Source organism: Notolabrus celidotus, chromosome 15 (assembly GCF_009762535.1).
Source record: "Notolabrus celidotus isolate fNotCel1 chromosome 15, fNotCel1.pri, whole genome shotgun sequence".
Classification (NCBI taxonomy): domain Eukaryota; kingdom Metazoa; phylum Chordata; class Actinopteri; order Labriformes; family Labridae; genus Notolabrus; species Notolabrus celidotus.
Window position 1 is genome coordinate 2,934,518 of NC_048286.1, and position 19,434 is coordinate 2,953,951.

General features: G+C 39.8%; 2 protein-coding genes across 4 annotated transcripts; both read right to left on the reverse strand.

The window, feature by feature from the left end:
- Positions 1-1,799: 1,799 nt before the first annotated feature.
- On the reverse strand, positions 1,800-8,328 carry LOC117826719 (acyl-coenzyme A thioesterase 1-like). Of its 2 annotated transcripts, none has more exons than XM_034702992.1 (4): positions 8,097-8,328; positions 3,155-3,654; positions 2,804-3,006; positions 1,800-2,645 (listed from the first exon to the last, which is right to left on the reverse strand). In XM_034702992.1, exons 2-4 carry the CDS (start codon positions 3,606-3,608, stop codon positions 2,028-2,030), a joined length of 1,275 nt encoding a protein of 424 aa, XP_034558883.1. In that variant the 5' UTR covers positions 3,609-3,654; positions 8,097-8,328; the 3' UTR covers positions 1,800-2,027. The 2 variants fall into 2 exon arrangements, with proteins under 2 accessions (XP_034558883.1, XP_034558884.1); XM_034702993.1 differs by having other exon boundaries at positions 8,056-8,328.
- Positions 8,329-10,268: 1,940 nt separating this feature from the next.
- On the reverse strand, positions 10,269-15,302 carry LOC117826720 (acyl-coenzyme A thioesterase 1-like). Of its 2 annotated transcripts, none has more exons than XM_034702994.1 (4): positions 15,167-15,274; positions 13,328-13,823; positions 12,998-13,200; positions 10,269-12,097 (listed from the first exon to the last, which is right to left on the reverse strand). In XM_034702994.1, the coding sequence occupies exons 2-4, from the start codon at positions 13,776-13,778 to the stop codon at positions 11,489-11,491; spliced, it is 1,263 nt and encodes a 420-aa protein (XP_034558885.1). In that variant the 5' UTR covers positions 13,779-13,823; positions 15,167-15,274; the 3' UTR covers positions 10,269-11,488. The 2 variants fall into 2 exon arrangements, with proteins under 2 accessions (XP_034558885.1, XP_034558886.1); XM_034702995.1 differs by having other exon boundaries at positions 11,114-12,097; positions 15,246-15,302.
- Between the last annotated feature and the right edge of the window lie 4,132 nt (positions 15,303-19,434).

The window sequence follows — 19,434 nt, forward strand, 5'->3', positions numbered from 1 at the left end:
TTAACAGAACAGACGATATAAATTGAATATAATATTCATTAATGTGTTTAAATGTGTATAATCAGCTGAATATATCAATGTTTGTTTTTATTAAAGCCCCGATGATTTTTGACTGACTTTGACTGATTATGGAACAAAGTGGACAGTAATGCCTCTTTATGACCTACAAAAGCAAACAAGACAATCAACAATAAGATTGAACATTTAGTCTGATTGGTTGATTGATTGATTGATTGATTGATTGATTGATTGATTGATTGATTGATTGATTGATTGATTGATTGATTGATTGATTAATCATTGATGAGAAGTGAAGCTGTGTGTTCAAGGGTCACCAGCACTTGATTTGTTCAAAGAAACTCTCATACTTTCACACTGATCGTACCTTAAAGGTGACATATCATGCATAATCGACTTTTTAATGGTTCTCTACCTGAAATATGTTTCCCTGGTATGACAGTCTAAATTTAGTTCCTAAATAGTCTAATATGTTCCTCTCAGTGGAAGTCTACATTGAAGACATGCAGTCTATGGCTATCCATGAAATCATCTCTTACATGCTTAAAAATTATGGCAAATTGATTATAGAATAATGCAACCGCAGATGTACAGAACTTTACTTTATTAGTGCAACCAAGTAACAATGATGGGCAACTCTCATCTCAGCTTTCTCTTTTGTTAAAAAATATAAAATTAGCAAAGTAAAAAACAAAAGAGCCAGCAAAGGACTCTGGAAGCTGCCTCACTGAAATAAATAAATAAATAATAATAAAATTCAGAGGATCAGAGCATAAACTGACCTAAATAGAACTGAATGACAAAAATGGCCACAAATGTTGAATAGGGATGTGTTTTTTTAACCTTGTCAGGTCGCACACAGTCATGTTGGAATAATTTTCCAGGACTATCTGTGATTTTCCAGGACATTATCCTTTTTCTCCCATTTTCCAGGTGTTTTCCAGTACTGGAAAACTGGTCAACTGTTTTCCAGGTTTTCCAGGACGCGTGGGAACCCTGCATCAACTGATGCTCAACAGAAGATGAGGGATGCAACAGGACAACGACCCAAGGCACAGAAGTAAACCAACATCAAAATGGCTTCAACAGATGAAAATACGACTTCTGTCAGAAAGAGAGATTGAGATGCTGAGGCATGACCTCAAGAGACCGATTCACACCAGACATCCCAAAAATATTCCTGATCTGAAAAGTTTTGTAAAGAGTAATGGTCCAAAATTCCTCCTGACCGTGGTGCAGGTCTGATCTGATCCACAGGAAATGTTTGTTTGAGGTTTTTGCTACTATCTATGTTCAATTTTGATGGAATGACTTTTTATCTCATATATTTGACATTTTTATCAGATTATTTCAACTTTTTTCATATTATTTTGACTTCACATGAGTCAAGTTTTTTCTCTCTTCTATTACTCTTAACTCCAGACATGTCAGACCTTTAATTGAATAAAATCACACTCGGGTTAAGAGAAGATTTACGTGATTATATTGAAGAGTGGTGAAAGAAAACTTTGGGTTGTGCCAATTAAATGCTAAATGACTTAAATTGAGAATTATCCATGGGTGCTAAAGAGAATAAAAACAAAACTTGAATTTTCAGATTGACTCATTAATATTAATTTTTAAGAGGACAGCTAAATGTCTCCAAACTTTGTGTCACTGGCTGACATTTGCTGATTTAGATGGAATAACATCGCCATCTAGTGGCTGCAGTGAAGGCTGACAGGCTCTTGAAAAATACCTCTGCTGAAATGAGTGTGTGGGGAAAAAAGAGACAGAAGGAGAACAATCCAAGGGATTTAATAAGATCTCACAACAAAATTCAAGTCAAATGATCGCTATAAAACTTTTTAAATTTAAAAATGTTATTTAATTATTAAGGCTTTAAATAAAGATCAGATATTCATTCTTTATTTTCATTTTTAGTAGGTTAGTAAGATCTCTAACTCTTGTGTCGACTCCACAGTATTCAATGTTCAATCAAATATTAGACATGATTTCTGTGTTTGTCATTAACTAGAGGCCGATACGTTGTTATTTATCTCGTCATTGCAGCTTAGATTGGCTCTGAAGAACTCCTGGATCTTCTCCCACATGTGGACCTCTGCAGCAGCGTGAGACCTGGGTTCACCCCCCCACTTGATTCGTTGACCCCAGAGCCCGTGAAAGCTGGAGGGGCAGTAAGGTCCATACGGCGGCTCCAGGTAATGTCCCGCCCTTGGATAACTCAAACTCTCAAAGTTATCCTTCCCATGATGCTTCAGTCTCTCCACCAACATGTCCATGCTTGTCATACTGTCCCAGTTCTGGTCGTCCTCCGACGTTAGAAACAGGAAACGTCCTTTTGCTTTCTCAACAGGAATCAGTGTCGCCTTGTTCTCCTCCAGATGTGGATTATTCATGGCGTGCTTCCCGATGCTGGCTCCTGATTCAGTGGGAGTTATCCGGCCCGTGTCAAACAGTAAGGCAGGATGAATCTGCCTCTTCTTGTAGCAGAGAGGGAAAATAGTGTTCGCAGAGTGTCCGTTAATCCACACGGTGGCCTCAACACCTGAGAGGTAGGTCGCTGCTGAAAGTGCAAGGTCTCCACTTTTAGATAGTGACATTATACCGACTCCTTTACCGCCCACCTGAGGAAGAATGAACAGCCTCTATTACCACACTCTTAAACATACAGATGGTACTTTTATAAACTTAAGCTCCTTAATTTAAAGTCCCTGTTGTAGAAAAGTAAACAACCAAATGTGTCCAAAAAAGCAAGTTGAAAAGCCGTTCTGTTCAATCTCACCTTCTCATGTTTTCTTAAAAACTCAATCGCTTCTTCAAAATAATCCAGATTAATTTCTTGTATTTCTTTCGGCATGTCATCATGGCCGTACAGCGCGACAGTCAGAACCACATATCCTTTGATGGCTAGCAGAGACGCTCTTTTTTCTGACAAACCTCCACCAAACGTGTACAGATCCAGCACACCAGGGAAAGGACCAGGACCTGGACCAAGACACAAGTACACTTAGTTAATGGCATCAAAATGTTGAAAAAGAAACAGATTTTTACATTCTCTTAAATTTTGGGGTTTTGCATTTTCTTTAAACTTTACAAGCTGAAGGGTTCAGAAGTGTGGTGGACTTGGACCTACCTTGGGGAGTAAACAGGACTCCTCGTATATTCCCCTCTTTGACAGGTACCCTGCTGACCCCGTCTCCAATCAGAACTCTCTCACTCGTCTCCTCTGCTAGCGTTCTGCCCCCTTCCTCCTCATGCACAGAGAACTTCACCACGTGTGGGTTTAATGAAAAGTTCTTCTGAAACCTTTTGTGCAAAGAGTCCGCCTTCATGGACCACAGCAGACCCATGGGTTCAACCCCGACATACGTTCCACTGAGGGAGGGGTCTTTGTTCAAGTCGATGTCTCCGTTTCCATCAGCTCTGTAGGTCGCAGAGGAGCTGAAGATCATCCCTCTCTCGTCAGTTGATCTGGCTCTCATGGTGACCACCTGTCTGGACCTGAGCCCGGCTACCTTCACCTGAACGGGCTCATCAAACAGACATCTGGCGCTTGGAAGCAGCCTCAGTCTGACCTGAGGGGACATCTCTCCTGAGAATGAGGATCACTTCCTCACAAGTTTAGACTTTGACCTGAAAGACAAGTATAGGAAATAAACAACACACAAATAAAGCTAATGATTCATGGATCTACATCATTACACACAACTTCCTAGTCCTATGTTATTACAGCTTCCATATAATCTGTTGACTGAAATCATTACTTTTTAATAAAATTATCTGTTTTATGGTCCACAGTTGTTGATAGTTGATAGTTTTAAGAAGAAAAAAATACATGTTTACTCAATATTACTACATGTAGCAGCCTGTCACACAGAAACATATAGATTATGTTCAATTTTAGACATTAAATGCCTATTAGCTGGGAGGAAAACAAGCAAAGTCAATGTTAGCATGTTAGCAAAAACTGTTATTTTTCAACATGACACTCCAGCTGTTTATTTTTGGAGAGTATATCTGTAACGTTTGCCTTATTGGTGATTTCACACTTCAGGAATATTAACATAAAAGAGGAGCTAGTAGCTTTAGCGGCAGCTCGCCTCACAGCCACCGTCCAATGAAGATGGGGGCAGAGAAACTCTTTCATAAAACTACTTAATTTAGTGATTAAACTAGTTTAATTTGCAGTTTCTGTTTGTTTTTGAGATATGTTCACTAAAAATCGCCTTCTGGTAGAAATACAGAATACAATGCTAACGTGAAGGAGCTAGCTAACTGCTTTAACCGCAGCCAGCCTCACAGCCCCACGTCCAATGAAGACCGTCAGAGAAACACCTACTTATTCATTTATAACTGTTTTTAACCCATAAGAACCCACGGGTGTAACATACACTTTAAATACCCTGAAATGTACTTAACATCCTGGTGTGGTTGTCATGTGACAGTCATGTGACTGGGACAGGATGTGACTTCCCAAAAAAGGTGATGTGACTTGTAAACAAAAGTGAAGGAACTAGCTAATTTTGAAAAGCTTGTTTTTGATACTATAGGTAAGTAGAAAGCCATTTGACACTTGTATTGCTTTAACAGTGAGTCTTGTATTATAGTAAACCAGTTCTGATCATATTTCTTCAACAAATTAATATCAAACAAGTTAGGGAAAAATCGCTGTGACATATACATCACATCGGGCTTTTAGCCTTAAAATTTCATGAAAAATCTGAAGTGACCTCTGTGTCACAATAACAATTCATTTAGCTGTTTTAATTGTTTTGAATTTAAACATGTTCTGTTGTCAAATCAAATTACATTTGAACAAATATAAACACAAAAAAAAATGTCAAATTATGTAGATATTATATAAATATATAACAAAACAATTTTTTCACATCTGTAAATAAAATTAACATAATTTTACTGGTCCCATTTTAATGTAATTGATTTATTCTCATTACATATTATTTATATTATAATTTGTAGTATGACTAAGAATAAGCTCTACACTCTTTTGAACATACTTGAGGTCATCTTGGGAGATGATAGTGAGTCTGAGGGATGTGACAATAGCTTCAATGAAGACCAATATCACCCTAGTTACACCCCCAATGACAAATACTTGAAGAGTGATGAGTCAACTCAGTCTGGGGATTCAGACAGTAGTCAATCAGGGGATTTAGATGAGGTACCACAATCAAATATGGACCCAGGCCAGGACAACAAAATACAACTGCTAAAGGAAAAAACAGGAAACTGTTCAAGGGCAAAAACAAGGAACTTAACTATGAAAAAATAATTAATTTTTATGGAGAAAGAAACCTTTGAAGCCCCCAAGTGCACATTCAGAGGAACACACCACACCTCCACCACCATTACTGCCCAAGAGGGTGTGTGTTGGAGGTCCAGATGGTGTTCATACTGACCAGGTAGCACATTGGCCTCTGAAATGTGACAAGTATGACCAATGAAAAATTCTGCAAAATCAATGCAATCACTACCCTCTGGGAGAGAGATATGTTTGCCTTTTGTGTGACAGAAGCAAGAAATAGTTCAAATCTTATAATTTGGCCTATGCTACACTGGCGAAGCTACTTAACAGACGTAAAAACCAAACGGCAACCTCCGCAACCTCCTCAAACGATGAAGCCCATGTGGAAGTGTTATAAACTGCAATACATCGAGAATCCGCTTGAGGCTGGTTGTTGAAACACCAGAAACCACATAGATATGAATGGGAAAAATACGATCTTTGCAGCATTAATAAACATGTTTACAGCCTGGTTCAAAAAACAGCTTGACCCTACAAAGCTAATCTCTCTAATGGCACACACTGTACGGGGGAGGGGGGGATTTTTTTTCTAACGTGACGGTTCAGAAGATATTAAGATTACGAGTTTTGCCCAAATAAGGATGTGACTGACGTGACTCCCGGACGGTAACACCATAGACTGTATAAAATATGGACGTAGTATCCGTGACTTCATCCATCTGTTTCTGAACACTGTTTTGAAGCCAAACGTCGGCAGCAGCCATATTGCTTCTGTTGAGCCAGTGTGACGTAAAGAGGCGGGCTTTGAGCCTCCTAGCCAACAGCTGCAGTGTTCCTGCAGGCAGCTGTGCCTCTCATTGGAAGACTAGTAATCTCAATATCTTCAAAATTGCTGCGTTAGAAAAAAATTCACCCCCTCACAGTGAGAGCACATCTATAAATGAGCTATTCAGACTACACTCATCTTTTGTACCAGGCTGTAAACATGTTTACTTCTGCTGTAAAGATCGGCTTTTCCCCATTCATGTGTATGTGACTTCCTGTACTTCCGGAGCCAGCCTCAAGCGGATCCTCGATGAACTGCAGCTTTTAACACTTCCACACTGACTCATATTTTTAGACCGGAGGTTGCCGCATGGGTAACACATAGCTGTTGGCTAGGAGGCTCAAACTCCGCCCCTTTACATCACACTCTGCCTGGTTGAGTTCCGCATTACCAATATGGCTGCCGCCATCGATTGGCTTCAAAACAGCTCTCAGAAACAGATGGGTGACGTCACGGATACTACGTCCATATTTTATACAGTCTATGATAAAAACTGAGGAAATGGGTTCAGACATGGCTCTAATTACACAAAGGTTTTATTTCCCTTCAGTTTTTTGGGGGGGTTTTTGCTTTATGTATCTTTTCTTAAAGCTGCTGTGAGGAAACTTTTGTTTTGTATCGATTCTGGCGCCCCCTCGTGGACAAAGTGATACCTCTTATCTCTTGTCCTGTACATGCAAAAGTAGTGTTTTCAACAAAAACCACAGCCTGTTGTCTTTTAACAGTCAACTTTATCAGGCAATGTGATTATTTTCCATGAAAACAGTCAAATAGGCTGTTCCTGAAGCAAGATGTCCATCATGTGGTCTGACACCTACCCCCTCAGGGCAGTTTCAGGCATTAAAAATGACAACAGAGAAGGTGTCAGTGTTGCTGCTGATGGTCTTGTCTGCTATTGAAGGTCATAAAGAGGCATCAGTATCATTTTCAGTCTGTTTCTCAGCCAGTTCAAAACTCCTCACAGGGCCTTTAAGTACCGAAGTCTGTTATTCAGTTTTATACAGTAGCTCATTGAGAAGTCCCCCAAGCAGGCAGTGTTAATAATTTTTATTTAATTTGCTTATTTTTGTGACGTTTTGAGCCATTATGAAAAAAATATTTGTTGTTAAATTGCACGTCCAGAGTCACCATTTTATACATGTTATGGAAATGTAAATAAAAAGACAAATTTGTATAATTAAGCTGTTATTAAGCAAAAAAAACCAATATTGTCTCTACTTATTTTCAAATGCAAAATAAGTACATCATAAACGCCCCATGTGATATGTCACATTTCAGATCTTGGACATTAAGAGGTAGTATTTAAAAAATATATCAGAAATGTCATCTATGTGGTCCACTTGGTCTATATGTCCTATAATTTCCTTTGAGGAGAAATGGGTCCAGGTTCTTATGAGTTAAGTAATAAACTATTTAATTCACTATATGAGTTTATCTTTAAGAGAATACCACCGAATTCAGCTTCTGGTAGAAACTTTGTGAACTATGAACTTTAAAGAAAGCTCAAAATTAAGCTAACGTCTCATTTGATAGCTTATCTCTCAGCTCCCCTTGATATCCTGTTATTTACCACTGAAATATTAAATGTTAAATATGATAAACGTCAATTTGATACATTATATATTCTGTATAAATCCAATGACATTTTAAATTTGCACTACTTTTGAATGAATGTAAAGTTATTGCTATGCTCACTAGTAGTGTGCCAACTAGCTTTAGTGTATTACGTGTTTGTTATGTAGGTTCAAAGTTATATTCACGTTACAGATATAAGTTAAAGCTCTGTAGGTGCGTTGGATTCAATGTTCATGGTCAAATTAAAAAACACGTTTCTGTGCATCTCCACGTTGAGATACAATCTTCAGTAGGAATATATATATATATTAATGATCAGTTTGTTGTAGTTTTCACCTGTCGGAGAGCTACCAGGGTGCATGCTTACTCAGTGAAATCTGCAGCTTCTGCTCCAGTCGTGTGACTCACCTTTGTGCAGACTAACAGCTTCATATAAACACGTGGTGCTGCAGCCCTGCAGGAGAGGAGTCCAGGTGGTGTCTTCAATAGTTTTCATGTTGAGTTGGCTTTAAATCAGTGAAGTGCAAGCTTTAAACTCCTGTGACAACATTTTTTTGTCATACAGTCTATAGTTTTTGCAGAGCTATGACAGGAAAGGATATTTTTCTTGTATTTTTTGTGCGCTTGATAAACAGCATTAGTGCGCACCATCGCCTCCCACTGTTCAGGAGTGTACATGTTGAAGTCTTTTACACATTCAGTTGTGCTCATAAGTTTACAGTCATGGCCAAAAGTTTTGAGAAAGACACAACTATTAATTTTCACAAAGTCTGCTGTTTCAGTTTTTATAATGGCAATTTGCATATACTCCAGAATGTTATGAGGAGTGATCAGCTCAACTGCAATTAATTGCAAAGTCCCTCTTTGCCTTGAAAATGAACTTTATCACCAAAAACACATTTCCACTGCATTTCAGCCCTGCCACAGAAGGACCAGCTAACATAATTTCAATGACACACAGGTGTCACACACATTAACACAGGTGTGGGTGTTGATGAGGACAAGGCTGGCGATCAATCTGTCATGATTGAGTGACTGGACACTTTAAAAGGAAGATGGTGCATGACACCATTGTTCCTCATCTGTTAGCCATGGTTACCTGCAAGGAAACACGTGCAGCCATCATTGCATTGCACAAAAAGGGCCTAACAGGGAAGTTTATAGCAGCGAGTAAGATTGCACCTCAGTCAACCGTCTATCCAATTATCAAGAACTTCAAGGAGAGAGGTTCAATTGTTGCCAAACAGGCTCCAGGGCGCCCAAGAAAGTCCAGCAAGCGCCAGGATCGTCTCCTGAAGGTGTTACAGCTGCGGGATCGGGCCACCACCAGTGCAGAGCTTGCTGAGGAATGGCAGCAGGCAGGTGTGAGTGCATCTGCACGCACAGTGAGGTGAAGACCTTTGGAGGAAGGCCTGGTGTCAAGGAGGGCAGCAAAGAAGCCACTTCTCTCCAGTAAAAACATCAGGGACAGACTGATATTCTGCAGAAGGTACAGGGACTGGACTGCTGAGGACTGGGGTAAAGTCATTTTCTCTGATGAATCCCCTTTCCGATTGTTTGGGGCATCTGGAGGAAGGCTTGTTCGGAGAAGACGAGGTGAGCGCTACCATCAGTCCTGTCTCTTGCCAACAGTGAAGCATCCTGAGACCATTCATGTGTGGGGTTGCTTTTCGGTCAAGGGAGTGGGCTCTCTCACAATCTTGCCTAAAAACACAGCCATGAATAAAGAATGGTACCAGAACGTCCTCCGAGAGCAACTTCTCCCAACCATCCAAGGGCAGTTTGGTGATGAAGAATGCCTTTTCCAGCATGATGGAGCACCTTGCCATAAAGCAAAAGTCAGAACAAAATGGCTCGGGGAACAAAACATTAAGATTTTGGGCCCTTGGCCAGGAAACTCCCCAGATCTTAATCCCATTGAGAACTTGTGGTCAATCCTCAAGAGGCGGGTGGACAATCAAAAACCCACAAATTCTGACAAACTCCAAGCATTGATTATGCAAGAATGGACTGCCATCAGTCAGGATTTGGTCCAGAAGTTGATTGACAGCATGCCAGGGAGAATTGCAGAGGTCTTGAAAAAGAAGGGTCAACACTGCAAATATTGACTTATTGCATGAATTCTGTGTAATTCTCAATAAAAGCTTTTGATACTTATGAAATGTTTCTAATTGTATTTCATTATACCATAGAAACATCTGACAAAAACACCTAAAAACCCTGAAGCAGCAGACTTTGGGAAAATGTAATATTTGTGTCATTCTCAAAACTTTTGGCCATGACTGTACATACCCTGGCAGAATGTATGCTTCCTTGGGTAGTTTCTGTTGTCTTTATGATATAAAAAGAGTAAACACAGTTGTTTGACAATAAATGGCTTCACCCAACCACTAACCATGAGTGAAAAAAAAGTTTTTCTCTTATTCATATTCTCTGAAAAATGGCCAAAAAATAAATCACAAATTCGGCCAGGGTATGTAAACTTATGAGCACAACTGTATATAACATGAGGAAACATGTAGACCCAGATAACATTTAATATGTACGATGAAAAAAAGATAAAAAAAATAGATGCATAAATAATATTTCCTCATTATTTATTATCTTTATTCTGCTTGATCACTTTGCAAAGAATTTCTAACATTTAACAACAGATTTTCTTTTATATTATTATTACTTTGCACTGTTTCAATGAACCGTACTTCTGACATTACAATAAAATGACATCAGTTATTTATCTCAACATATGCACATGAATGAAAACAAGATATCTACCTCTACATCCTTTTTATTCTGCCACAATTTTCAATTTATCAGTTCATTCATCAGTTCATTTAGCTAATCACTTCAGAGCAGATCAATAAAACTGACTGCTTCATTGATTATATAGAAAAGGTAGAAAATGTGAGGCCACCCATTGGTTTGTGGACTTGAGCACTTTGAAGCTAGCTTTGAAGTCCATCATTTTGGGCTTCGCACTGTTAACTGCATAGAAACTCAGGTATCAAAAAAATGCATGAAAACTTATGGACTGAATTAGCTAAAGTGACTCCAAACATACCGCCAGAGGTTACTCAAACAGATTATGCAGACCAGCAGGGGTGAGTTATAGCTTAGACCGGCAACTCATCAAGGCTCCGCCTCCCCTGTCTTCTAGTATCTAGCTGCAGACTCTTCTTGTTGTGTGTTGGGTGGTGGGGGCTGCTCGGGTCCAGGTGGTAGAGTAGGTAGTATCGGTGTTGTCACTACCTGGAGCTTGCATGTAGGGAGCCTGGGTCCGTTGAATGTGGTGATCCTGTATGGGTTGGGTTTTTAAAGTGGGGTGTTGTGTAGTGGATGTGATGGACAGTGGGAGCATGCATGGAGGGGGGTTGCTCTGGGATGCCAGAGTTAACTGTTTAGCCTCTCTGAGGTGTCGTGGGCCTAACTAAAGGAAACATCAGTGAAGGGAGGAGCCCACTTGATAACCCTAGTGATGTGCTGGCTCTCGCTGCCCATCTGTCCTTTCTATCTCAGGCTTTGGGGGGACATGAGGAGCCATGGGGTAGGTACAAAACTCATCAGCAGAGGGCATAGTGGGGTGGATTTCTTCACTGAAGCGCTCATCCTTTCTTTCAGCACAAATACCTTGTGTTTAACTCAAATGCATAACTTAAAGTCTTAAAATAATGTGGGATAGTGAGTTATTTGTAAAAAGCTTCAGTGTTGTTGTCACAAGTGAGAAAATAAACTCAAGAGAACAAAAGTGTTTTTGCAGCCGTCCAGACAGCTGCGTTTTTTGAAACCTCCCATGTTTGTTTCTATAACTTGGCTTGAGTTTTTGAAGCATCACAGCTCAGTTTAACTCTGAAGAACTCCTGGATCTTCTTCCACATGTGGACCTCAGCTGCAGCATGAGACCTGGGCTCACCCCCCCACAGCACTACTCTCTTCACAACCCCATGATAGGCGGAGGGGCAGTAGGGTCCATACGGCGGCTCCAGGTAATGTCCCGCTCCAGGGTAACACACACTCTCAAAGTTATCCTTCCCATGATGCTTCAGTCTCGCCACCATCTCCTCTGAGTAACCCTTACTGTCCCAGTTCAGGTCGTCTTCAGAAACCACAAAGAGGAAGTGACCCTTTGCTTTTTCAATGGGGACCAGGGTGGCTTTGTTCTCCTCCGCTGTGGGATCATGAACTCCATGCTTGATAATGCAGGCTCCTGACTCAGCGGGGATGATCTTGTCGAAGTCAAACATTAACGGAGGAAGGGTTAAAGTCTTCTTGTAGTAGAGAGGGTAAATGGTGTTCGCAGAGTGTCCGTTAATCCACACGGTGGCCTCGACACCTGAGAGGTAGGTCGCTGCTGAAAGTGCAAGGTCTCCACTTTTAGAAATCGATATCACACCGACTCCTTTACCGCCCACCTGAGGAGAAATGTTCACACCATGAGCTGCTTTCAAGGATTCATTGTGATACAACCACAAGATTCTTTTGTGCACAAACAAAAACAAAACCTAGAGTCATGGGGATAAAAACTTAAAATGTGTCCACAGTCTAAAAGTAGTATGGGAGGTTGAGCCTTTAGTTATCAGGCCCCTCTCCTTTGGAATCATGTACCAGTCAGGGTCCGGGAGGCAGACACCCTCTCTACTTTTAAGAGTAGGCTTCAAACTTTCCTTTTTGATAAAGCTTATAGTTAGAGCTGGATCAGGCTTGGACCAGCTCTTAGTTATGCTGCTATTGGCTTAAACTGCCGGGGGAACTGTAACACTGGGATCCTATCTCCCCCCATCACTTACTTTAACTCTTCCTGTCCCATTAAAGTTACCAACCATAGACCTTTCTGGAGTCCCTGAGCTCCCTTGTCTCGTAGGTTCCTCTGAGCTGCCGTAGACGTCCTCCTGCTGTGGATGTTCCAGACTCCAGCTGATACGGACGTGCTGGACTCCAGCGACAACAGCTACTACAACTCGTCTCATCACTATCACCGCTCCCTCTCTCTCTTATTCTCCTCTATCCCTCTTTCCAGACCCAACTCAATCAAGGCAGATGTGTGTCTAACATGAGTCTGGTCCTGCTGGAGGTTTCTGCCTGTTAAAGGAAGTTTGTCCTCTCTGCTGTAACTAGCTAAATACTGCGAGGTTCAATGCTCATGGTGGATTAAGGTGGGGTCAGACTGAGTCTTATCCTGTCTTGGTGTTGGGTCTCTGTTCATAATTTGACATAGAGTGGTCTAGACCTGCTCTGTTTGTAAAAGCGTCTTAAGATAAGGTTTGTTGTGATTTGGCGCTCTACAAATAAAGATTGATACTCTTCAATCTCACCTTCTCATGGTTTCTTAAAAACTCAATCGCCTCTTCAAAGTAATCCAGATGGATTTCTGATATATTTTTGGGCATGTCATCATGGCCGTACAGCGCGACAGTCAGGACCACAAACCCTCGGTTAGCCAGCAGAGACGCTCTTTTCTCCGAGACACCTCCACCAAACGTGTACAGATCCAGCACAGCAGGGAAAGGACCAGGACCTGGACCAAGAGACGCACAGACAACATCATTACAGGGAAACATCTTTCAATGGAGTTAAAGTGGTAGAAAGGTAGACTGTGCAGGGAGGACAGGAAGGATTTAAAGCATTAAAAACCAATCACTAACCTGGAGGAGTAAACAGGACCCCACGAACATTCCCCTCTTTGACAGGTATCCTGCTGACCCCGTCTCCCATCAGAACTCTCTCATTGGTCGCCTCTGCCAGCATCTTGCCTTCCTCCTCATGCACAGAGAACTTCACGGTGTGTGGATTCAGAGCTTTTATTTTCTGAAACCTTTTGTGCAAAGAGTCCGCCTTCATGGACCACAGCAGACCCATGGGCTCAACCCCGACGTACGTCCCGCTGAGGGAGGGGTCTTTGTTCAAGTCGATGTCTCCGTCTCCATCAGCTCTGTAGGTCGCAGAGGAGCTGAAGACCACTCCTTTCTCGTCAGTTGATCTGGCTCTCATGGTGACCACTTGTCTGGACCTGAGCCCGGCCACGGTCACCTGAACCGGGTCGTCGAACAAACACCTGGCACTCGGCAGCAGTCTCAGTCTGACCTGAGAGGACATCTCGTCTTTGAGTTAGATCTGTTCTTCACACGATTAGAGCTCACTCTGCAAAACAGCAGAATAAAAGTGAGCAGCAGGATGATGTTCTTCATGTGTTTGAACAATAAATCATTTATTGTTTTTGTGTTTTTATTACATTCTATTTCTAGCTATTATTATATATTCTTTTATACATTTTCCAATGTGCCTCTGCAGAGCACGTGATTGTCAATACCTTAATGATCATGGCTGGTGTTGTTCTCTCCAAGAGATAGAAAAACAATAATAAATTCACTAAATTCAGATATTCCTATAGATATCACTGATTAAATATTACTTCCTGAGCGTTGGCAGTGTGCAATTATTTTTTCTGTACTTTATTTAACAAAACTCAATTTACATATTACATATTATAGGCAAAAAAAATACATGTAACACATGAGAGCTGTTCAAAATAACAACATACAGCAGTAGCAGAGGATGTGATAGAATGAAAAATAATTATAGAAACTATTTCAAAATTAAATAAAACTACACATGATAAAACAAGTTACAACAACAATATATTTTTTATAAATACAAAAACTAAGCAAATATATTTTACAATACATACATTGAAAAAAAATATAAATTAATTTAATGAAAACGATTTCTCATATTGTTTTATACTGAATATATTTTTTTTAAACTAAAAAAATGCTTTTACTTATTTCATTTTCTACCATGGCCGGGGACTTATAAAGTGAGTTAAATAAAATACAGAAGTGTGGAACTAATACATTTTTGCTCATGATTGTGAAATGTTCTCAATATTATAAAAAAAAAGATCAGTACAAATTATAGAAATTTGTTACTCTTTTCATCTATCTCTTAACTCTAACTTATTTTATTCACTGTATACTTTATCATTACCCCTTTTTATTTCCTTAATTTTTATGATTTGTCTTTTTTTGTTTTTACTTATCTCATAACTATTTTCATTTGTTTGATTTTTGATTTTACAATTTAGGTGCATTGGACTCCACTTCTCAATCAATTTCTATTTAATATTGAGTCATTATTTATTTGATTTATTATTTACTTATTTTGATTTTGTATTCAATCACTGCAAAGAACTTTGAACTGCATTTGATTTGTCTGACATTTGCTCTATAAATAAAGATCAAGAGTGATTGTTGTGTTTGTAACATATGACATGCTGCAGGAAAAAGCACATGAAGAGTTATTGGAGCTGAAAACATGACAGTCATATTAAACAGAGCGCATGCAGAAATCGAGACCCTTCAGTTCGTTCAGGGATTAACTGGATGATCTGCAGTTTTCAGTGACAGTAAGAGGAGCTCGATGGAAGGATACTAGATCAACTCATGGACGAGTCGGTTTAGTCCCTGAAAAACGACGAAACTTACTTCAGGAGGAGTACTTGTGAAGAGAAGAGCTCCGAGAAGTTTTCAGATCTGTCAATGAAGTTGTGATTGTTGGACTCACCTCTTCTTCTTCTTCATGGCCGAACGACGGTTAGTGGACAGCGTTCGAACTCTCTACCGCCACCTAGCGGTCAGGGAGGCGAACCATATACAGTATTTACAATAGAGATGGGATTTATGGCTCTTTTTTTTTTTTGAAAATATATTTATTGCTTTTATAAACATAGAAAATACAGACTTGACAACACACAAACAAAGCAAAACTTAAAAAATAAAAGCTAACCCCCCCCCCCTCCCAAAAGGAAAAATAAAAAAACAACAAGAAAGAGCACGTCTGTTGCAATAGCAGCCTTGATCACATTAAAACCTTATCTTAAGCAGTTCTTATTAGGAAAAAAAAAGAAAAACTTGAAAAAACAAAGACACATTTGCAGCAGGATGGTGCAGTTATGACACAGAATATTAATGTGTGCCACGAAGAAAGTTCAGCAAAGGGTCCCAGATCTTATTGAACACACTTCCTCTGTCTTCTTTGTGGAATCTCAGTCTCTCAAGGTTCAGAGTGTTCGCCATTTCTCCCAGCCACAGATCAAAGGTGGGCACACAGTCCATCTTCCACACTCTTAGTATTAGCTTTTTTGCAACCACCATTCCAAACAAAACAGCCTTCTTCTCATACTTATCAGTAAAAGATAAGGAGCTTGTAGCTCCAAGGATGGCCACCAGTGGGTCAGGTTTCCAACATTTTCCAAAAGCCTCAGACAAACAGCAAAAGATGTTTTTCCAGTACACTGATAGTTTACTACATGACCAGAATATTTATGGCTCTTTGAAGGGAACCGGATCTTGAGGAGCCGTTCCTTTCAAAGAGCCGTTCAAAAGACTGCCTCTTTGGCTCATTGTTCTATTTATTTTTTAGAAGTCAACCAGAGGTAACTCGTTTTTATTAAGGAAACAATCAATGGTAAGATAAGATCATTCAAACTTACACATCCCACCAATATATATGCTCTATTGGTGGGAGTTATTCTGAAATATTGAATATCATTTAATTTGGCATTGTAAACATTCCATAAGATGGTGCCATATCCCCATGCTTCCACAGTGAGATCACTATTTTGAATTTTCTCTCACCTAAAAAACTTTGTGGCACTATAAAAACTACACAGGCTACAGATAACTTCCATGCAAAACAACTTTACTGTCAAACTTTCAACACACGGACATTTTAACAATACAGAAAAAAATATAAAAATAATAAATAAGAATAAATATATATGTATATCAAAAATAGAAATACAACTAGAATAAAAGTTAGGACATTATAAAAATGTGAATGCAAAATTGTACTACCCCACCTTGTGTTTCTATACTTGAACTACTTTACAAACAGGAGCTCAGCTCATAGACTCGAATCCACATCAAAACAATGTAAACAACAACAAAGTGTAGACAATAAGTGTGATCAATGACTCACGGGGCACGCCGGTGACACGTGAAGGAAGCGTGGGCAATCCACATATAAAAACGGCTCCCTAATGAACGGCTCCCACCTTCGAAATGTTTCTCATTGTTCACTTAAAAGAGCCGTTCAAAAGACTGACTCGTTCTCGACATCACATCTCTACTAGCAGTCAGGAGGGCGAACCATATATTTACAGTTCACTGTTAAAAGAGCGAGAGGCAACCTGCGGTGCTTCAACATGAGAAATACACCAACTCTTAGCATTATCAATTACACTATAGGCTATCAGATCACTCCTATTATCAAATTGCTAGCTAATGGATGCTTATTTGACCATTTATTTCCTATTTATATGTTACAGAAAGAATGTGTTAGACACAGCCCCGGAACTACCATATGGGCAATATGGGCACTGCCCAGGGGCCCCTGAGCACTTAAGGTCCCTGCACGATGGGAGTGGGAGAAAAAAAAAGTTGCATTTCTATCCTATCAGATGGCTAAAAAAAGTGATGACTAATTAGCAAACTGCAATGCACTTTATAGGTTGTAATAAATATGCACGTGGACAGCAAATGGACATCCAAAAGCCCAGCGGAGCTGCGAAGGGAAAGAAATTAAAAGAAAAAGATGAAAAAGACACAGCAGTGATGAAAAATGTCCCACTTATGAGTAGCTTTTTCCAAAAAGCCGAAGAAACAGAGGATGAGCAGCTAGCTAACGATTGCCTGGAAGCGACCGCCGTTGGATGCAGTAATGCAGAGCCACAGTAAGCTAATGAAAACATTAGCCTGGAATCGCTTCAGCTACAAAATAAGGAAAAACACAAAGAAACAGAGAAAGATGGGGATAACAAGGATGGCCTAACAGTGGAAAGACGTACACAGAACTGGCCTATTTTAACTCAATAAAAGGAACCATGCACAATATAAAAACAGCAGTGCTTCCACAGGATGTCTTACATTACATTTAGTAGAAAGATTCTTTTTTACATGCAAACTTCACATCTATTTCAATCAGCACAAATGACTTTGTTTACATTTTGATTATTAAAACAAAAGAAGACTTCTTTGTTTTGGTCAACATTTTTTGCAATCAGCTGTAGTTTTGCCATGTGTTTATGTTTAGTAGTATGATATGATCTAAAGAGCTGAAGAGTAAATGTACTCACCTTTAGTTGTAGGAATAATCCAAACCCACTTTTGATTCACTCTGTCTTATGTTGTCTATCACACATTTACTTTCCATGGCGGTAAAACAATCACAGTACTGTTGAAACTTTGGACCCTCTACTGTTTCACGGTCACGTTTCACTACACCAATAGAAGCTCTGTGAGAGAGAGAGTGTGCTTAATCCAAATATCTGTAGGCTCAAATTAAAAATTCCAGGTCTCATTTTAAGGCGTCATATTGAGAGGTTTTTAAGGTCCTTGGGGGCCCTATCTGTAAGTCACATAATCTTGAAAATATTGCACTATTTACCTTTTCTAAAAGCTTTGTTTTCACCATTAAGTGTCTCCTACATTTGTACAATTTTGTGAATGTGTATGAATGAGATTAGCTAATACTGATGGTCCTTTACTATAGCATCCTCTACCACCAGTGAGTGAATGTGGTGTGAATGGGTGAATGTGGTGAGTAGTGTAGTGCTTTGAGTGGGCAGAAAGACTAGAAAAGTGTTATATAAGTACAAGTTCATTTACCATTTCTAAGTTTTGATAACTAATACAACCAAATACAGCCTCTGTTTGAGAAGAGTTCACTCTGCATGAAACAAAACAAAACAAAACTCAGAATGAATTACTTGATGGGAACAAACCATACACTAAATTAGAAAATGGACGTAGTATCTGTGACGTCACCCATCTGTTTCTGAAGCACTGTTTTGAAGCCAATCGTCAGCGGGTGCCATATTGGAAATGCTGAACTCAACCTAACTTTGTCCGAGCTAGTGTGAGGTAAAAAGGCCTTTAGCCTTTTCGCTAACAGCTACAAGATGCCCGGCCTGTCGATCAAGTCAGCCACGCCCTTATTTGGGCAAAACTCGTAAGTTTAATATCTTCGAGTTATAAAAAAAATCACGCCCTGTGTGCTGATAGAGAAATTAGCTATTCAGACTAAAATCATTTTTGAACCAGGCTGTAAACATGTTTATCAATGCTTTAAAGTCATCGTCTTCTTTGAATGGGTGTGTATGTGGTGTCTGGTGTTTCTGCAGCCAGTCTCTAGTGGACGCTCGATGTACTGCAGTTTTTAAAGGTGACATATCATGCAAAATCTACTTTTTAATGGTTCTCTACCTGAAATATGTTTCCCTGGCATGTCTACAAACCCCCCGAGAATGAAAAAAATCCATTCTGCCCCTGTTCTGATTTCTCCACCTTTCTGTAAATGTGTGTGAAACCAGCCGTTTCAGTTTTCAGTGTTTTTAATACGTCACGATATCTGGTCTGTAACAGGAAGTCAGAGCTTGGAGCTTGTTCAGCCCATAGACTGTATAAAATACAACTCAACCCCTCCTTCCTTTTTCATTCCCTGCACACATGTGAGCTAACAAGGAGCTTAGGAGGGAGGCATGCTAGTTGTAGGCTGTCTTAATAAACACAAAGGTCGGTTTTACTCCCCACGTCTGCAGATTTGAAGATCTAGTGGATGATTTTTATTTTTCATGGAAAAGTGCTAGCACTAGTTTGCATAGCCACATAGCTACATGTCGTAGCTGTAGCTGTAGCTGTAGCTGTAGCTGTAGCTGTAGCTGTAGCTGTAGCTGTAGCTGTAGCTGTAGCTG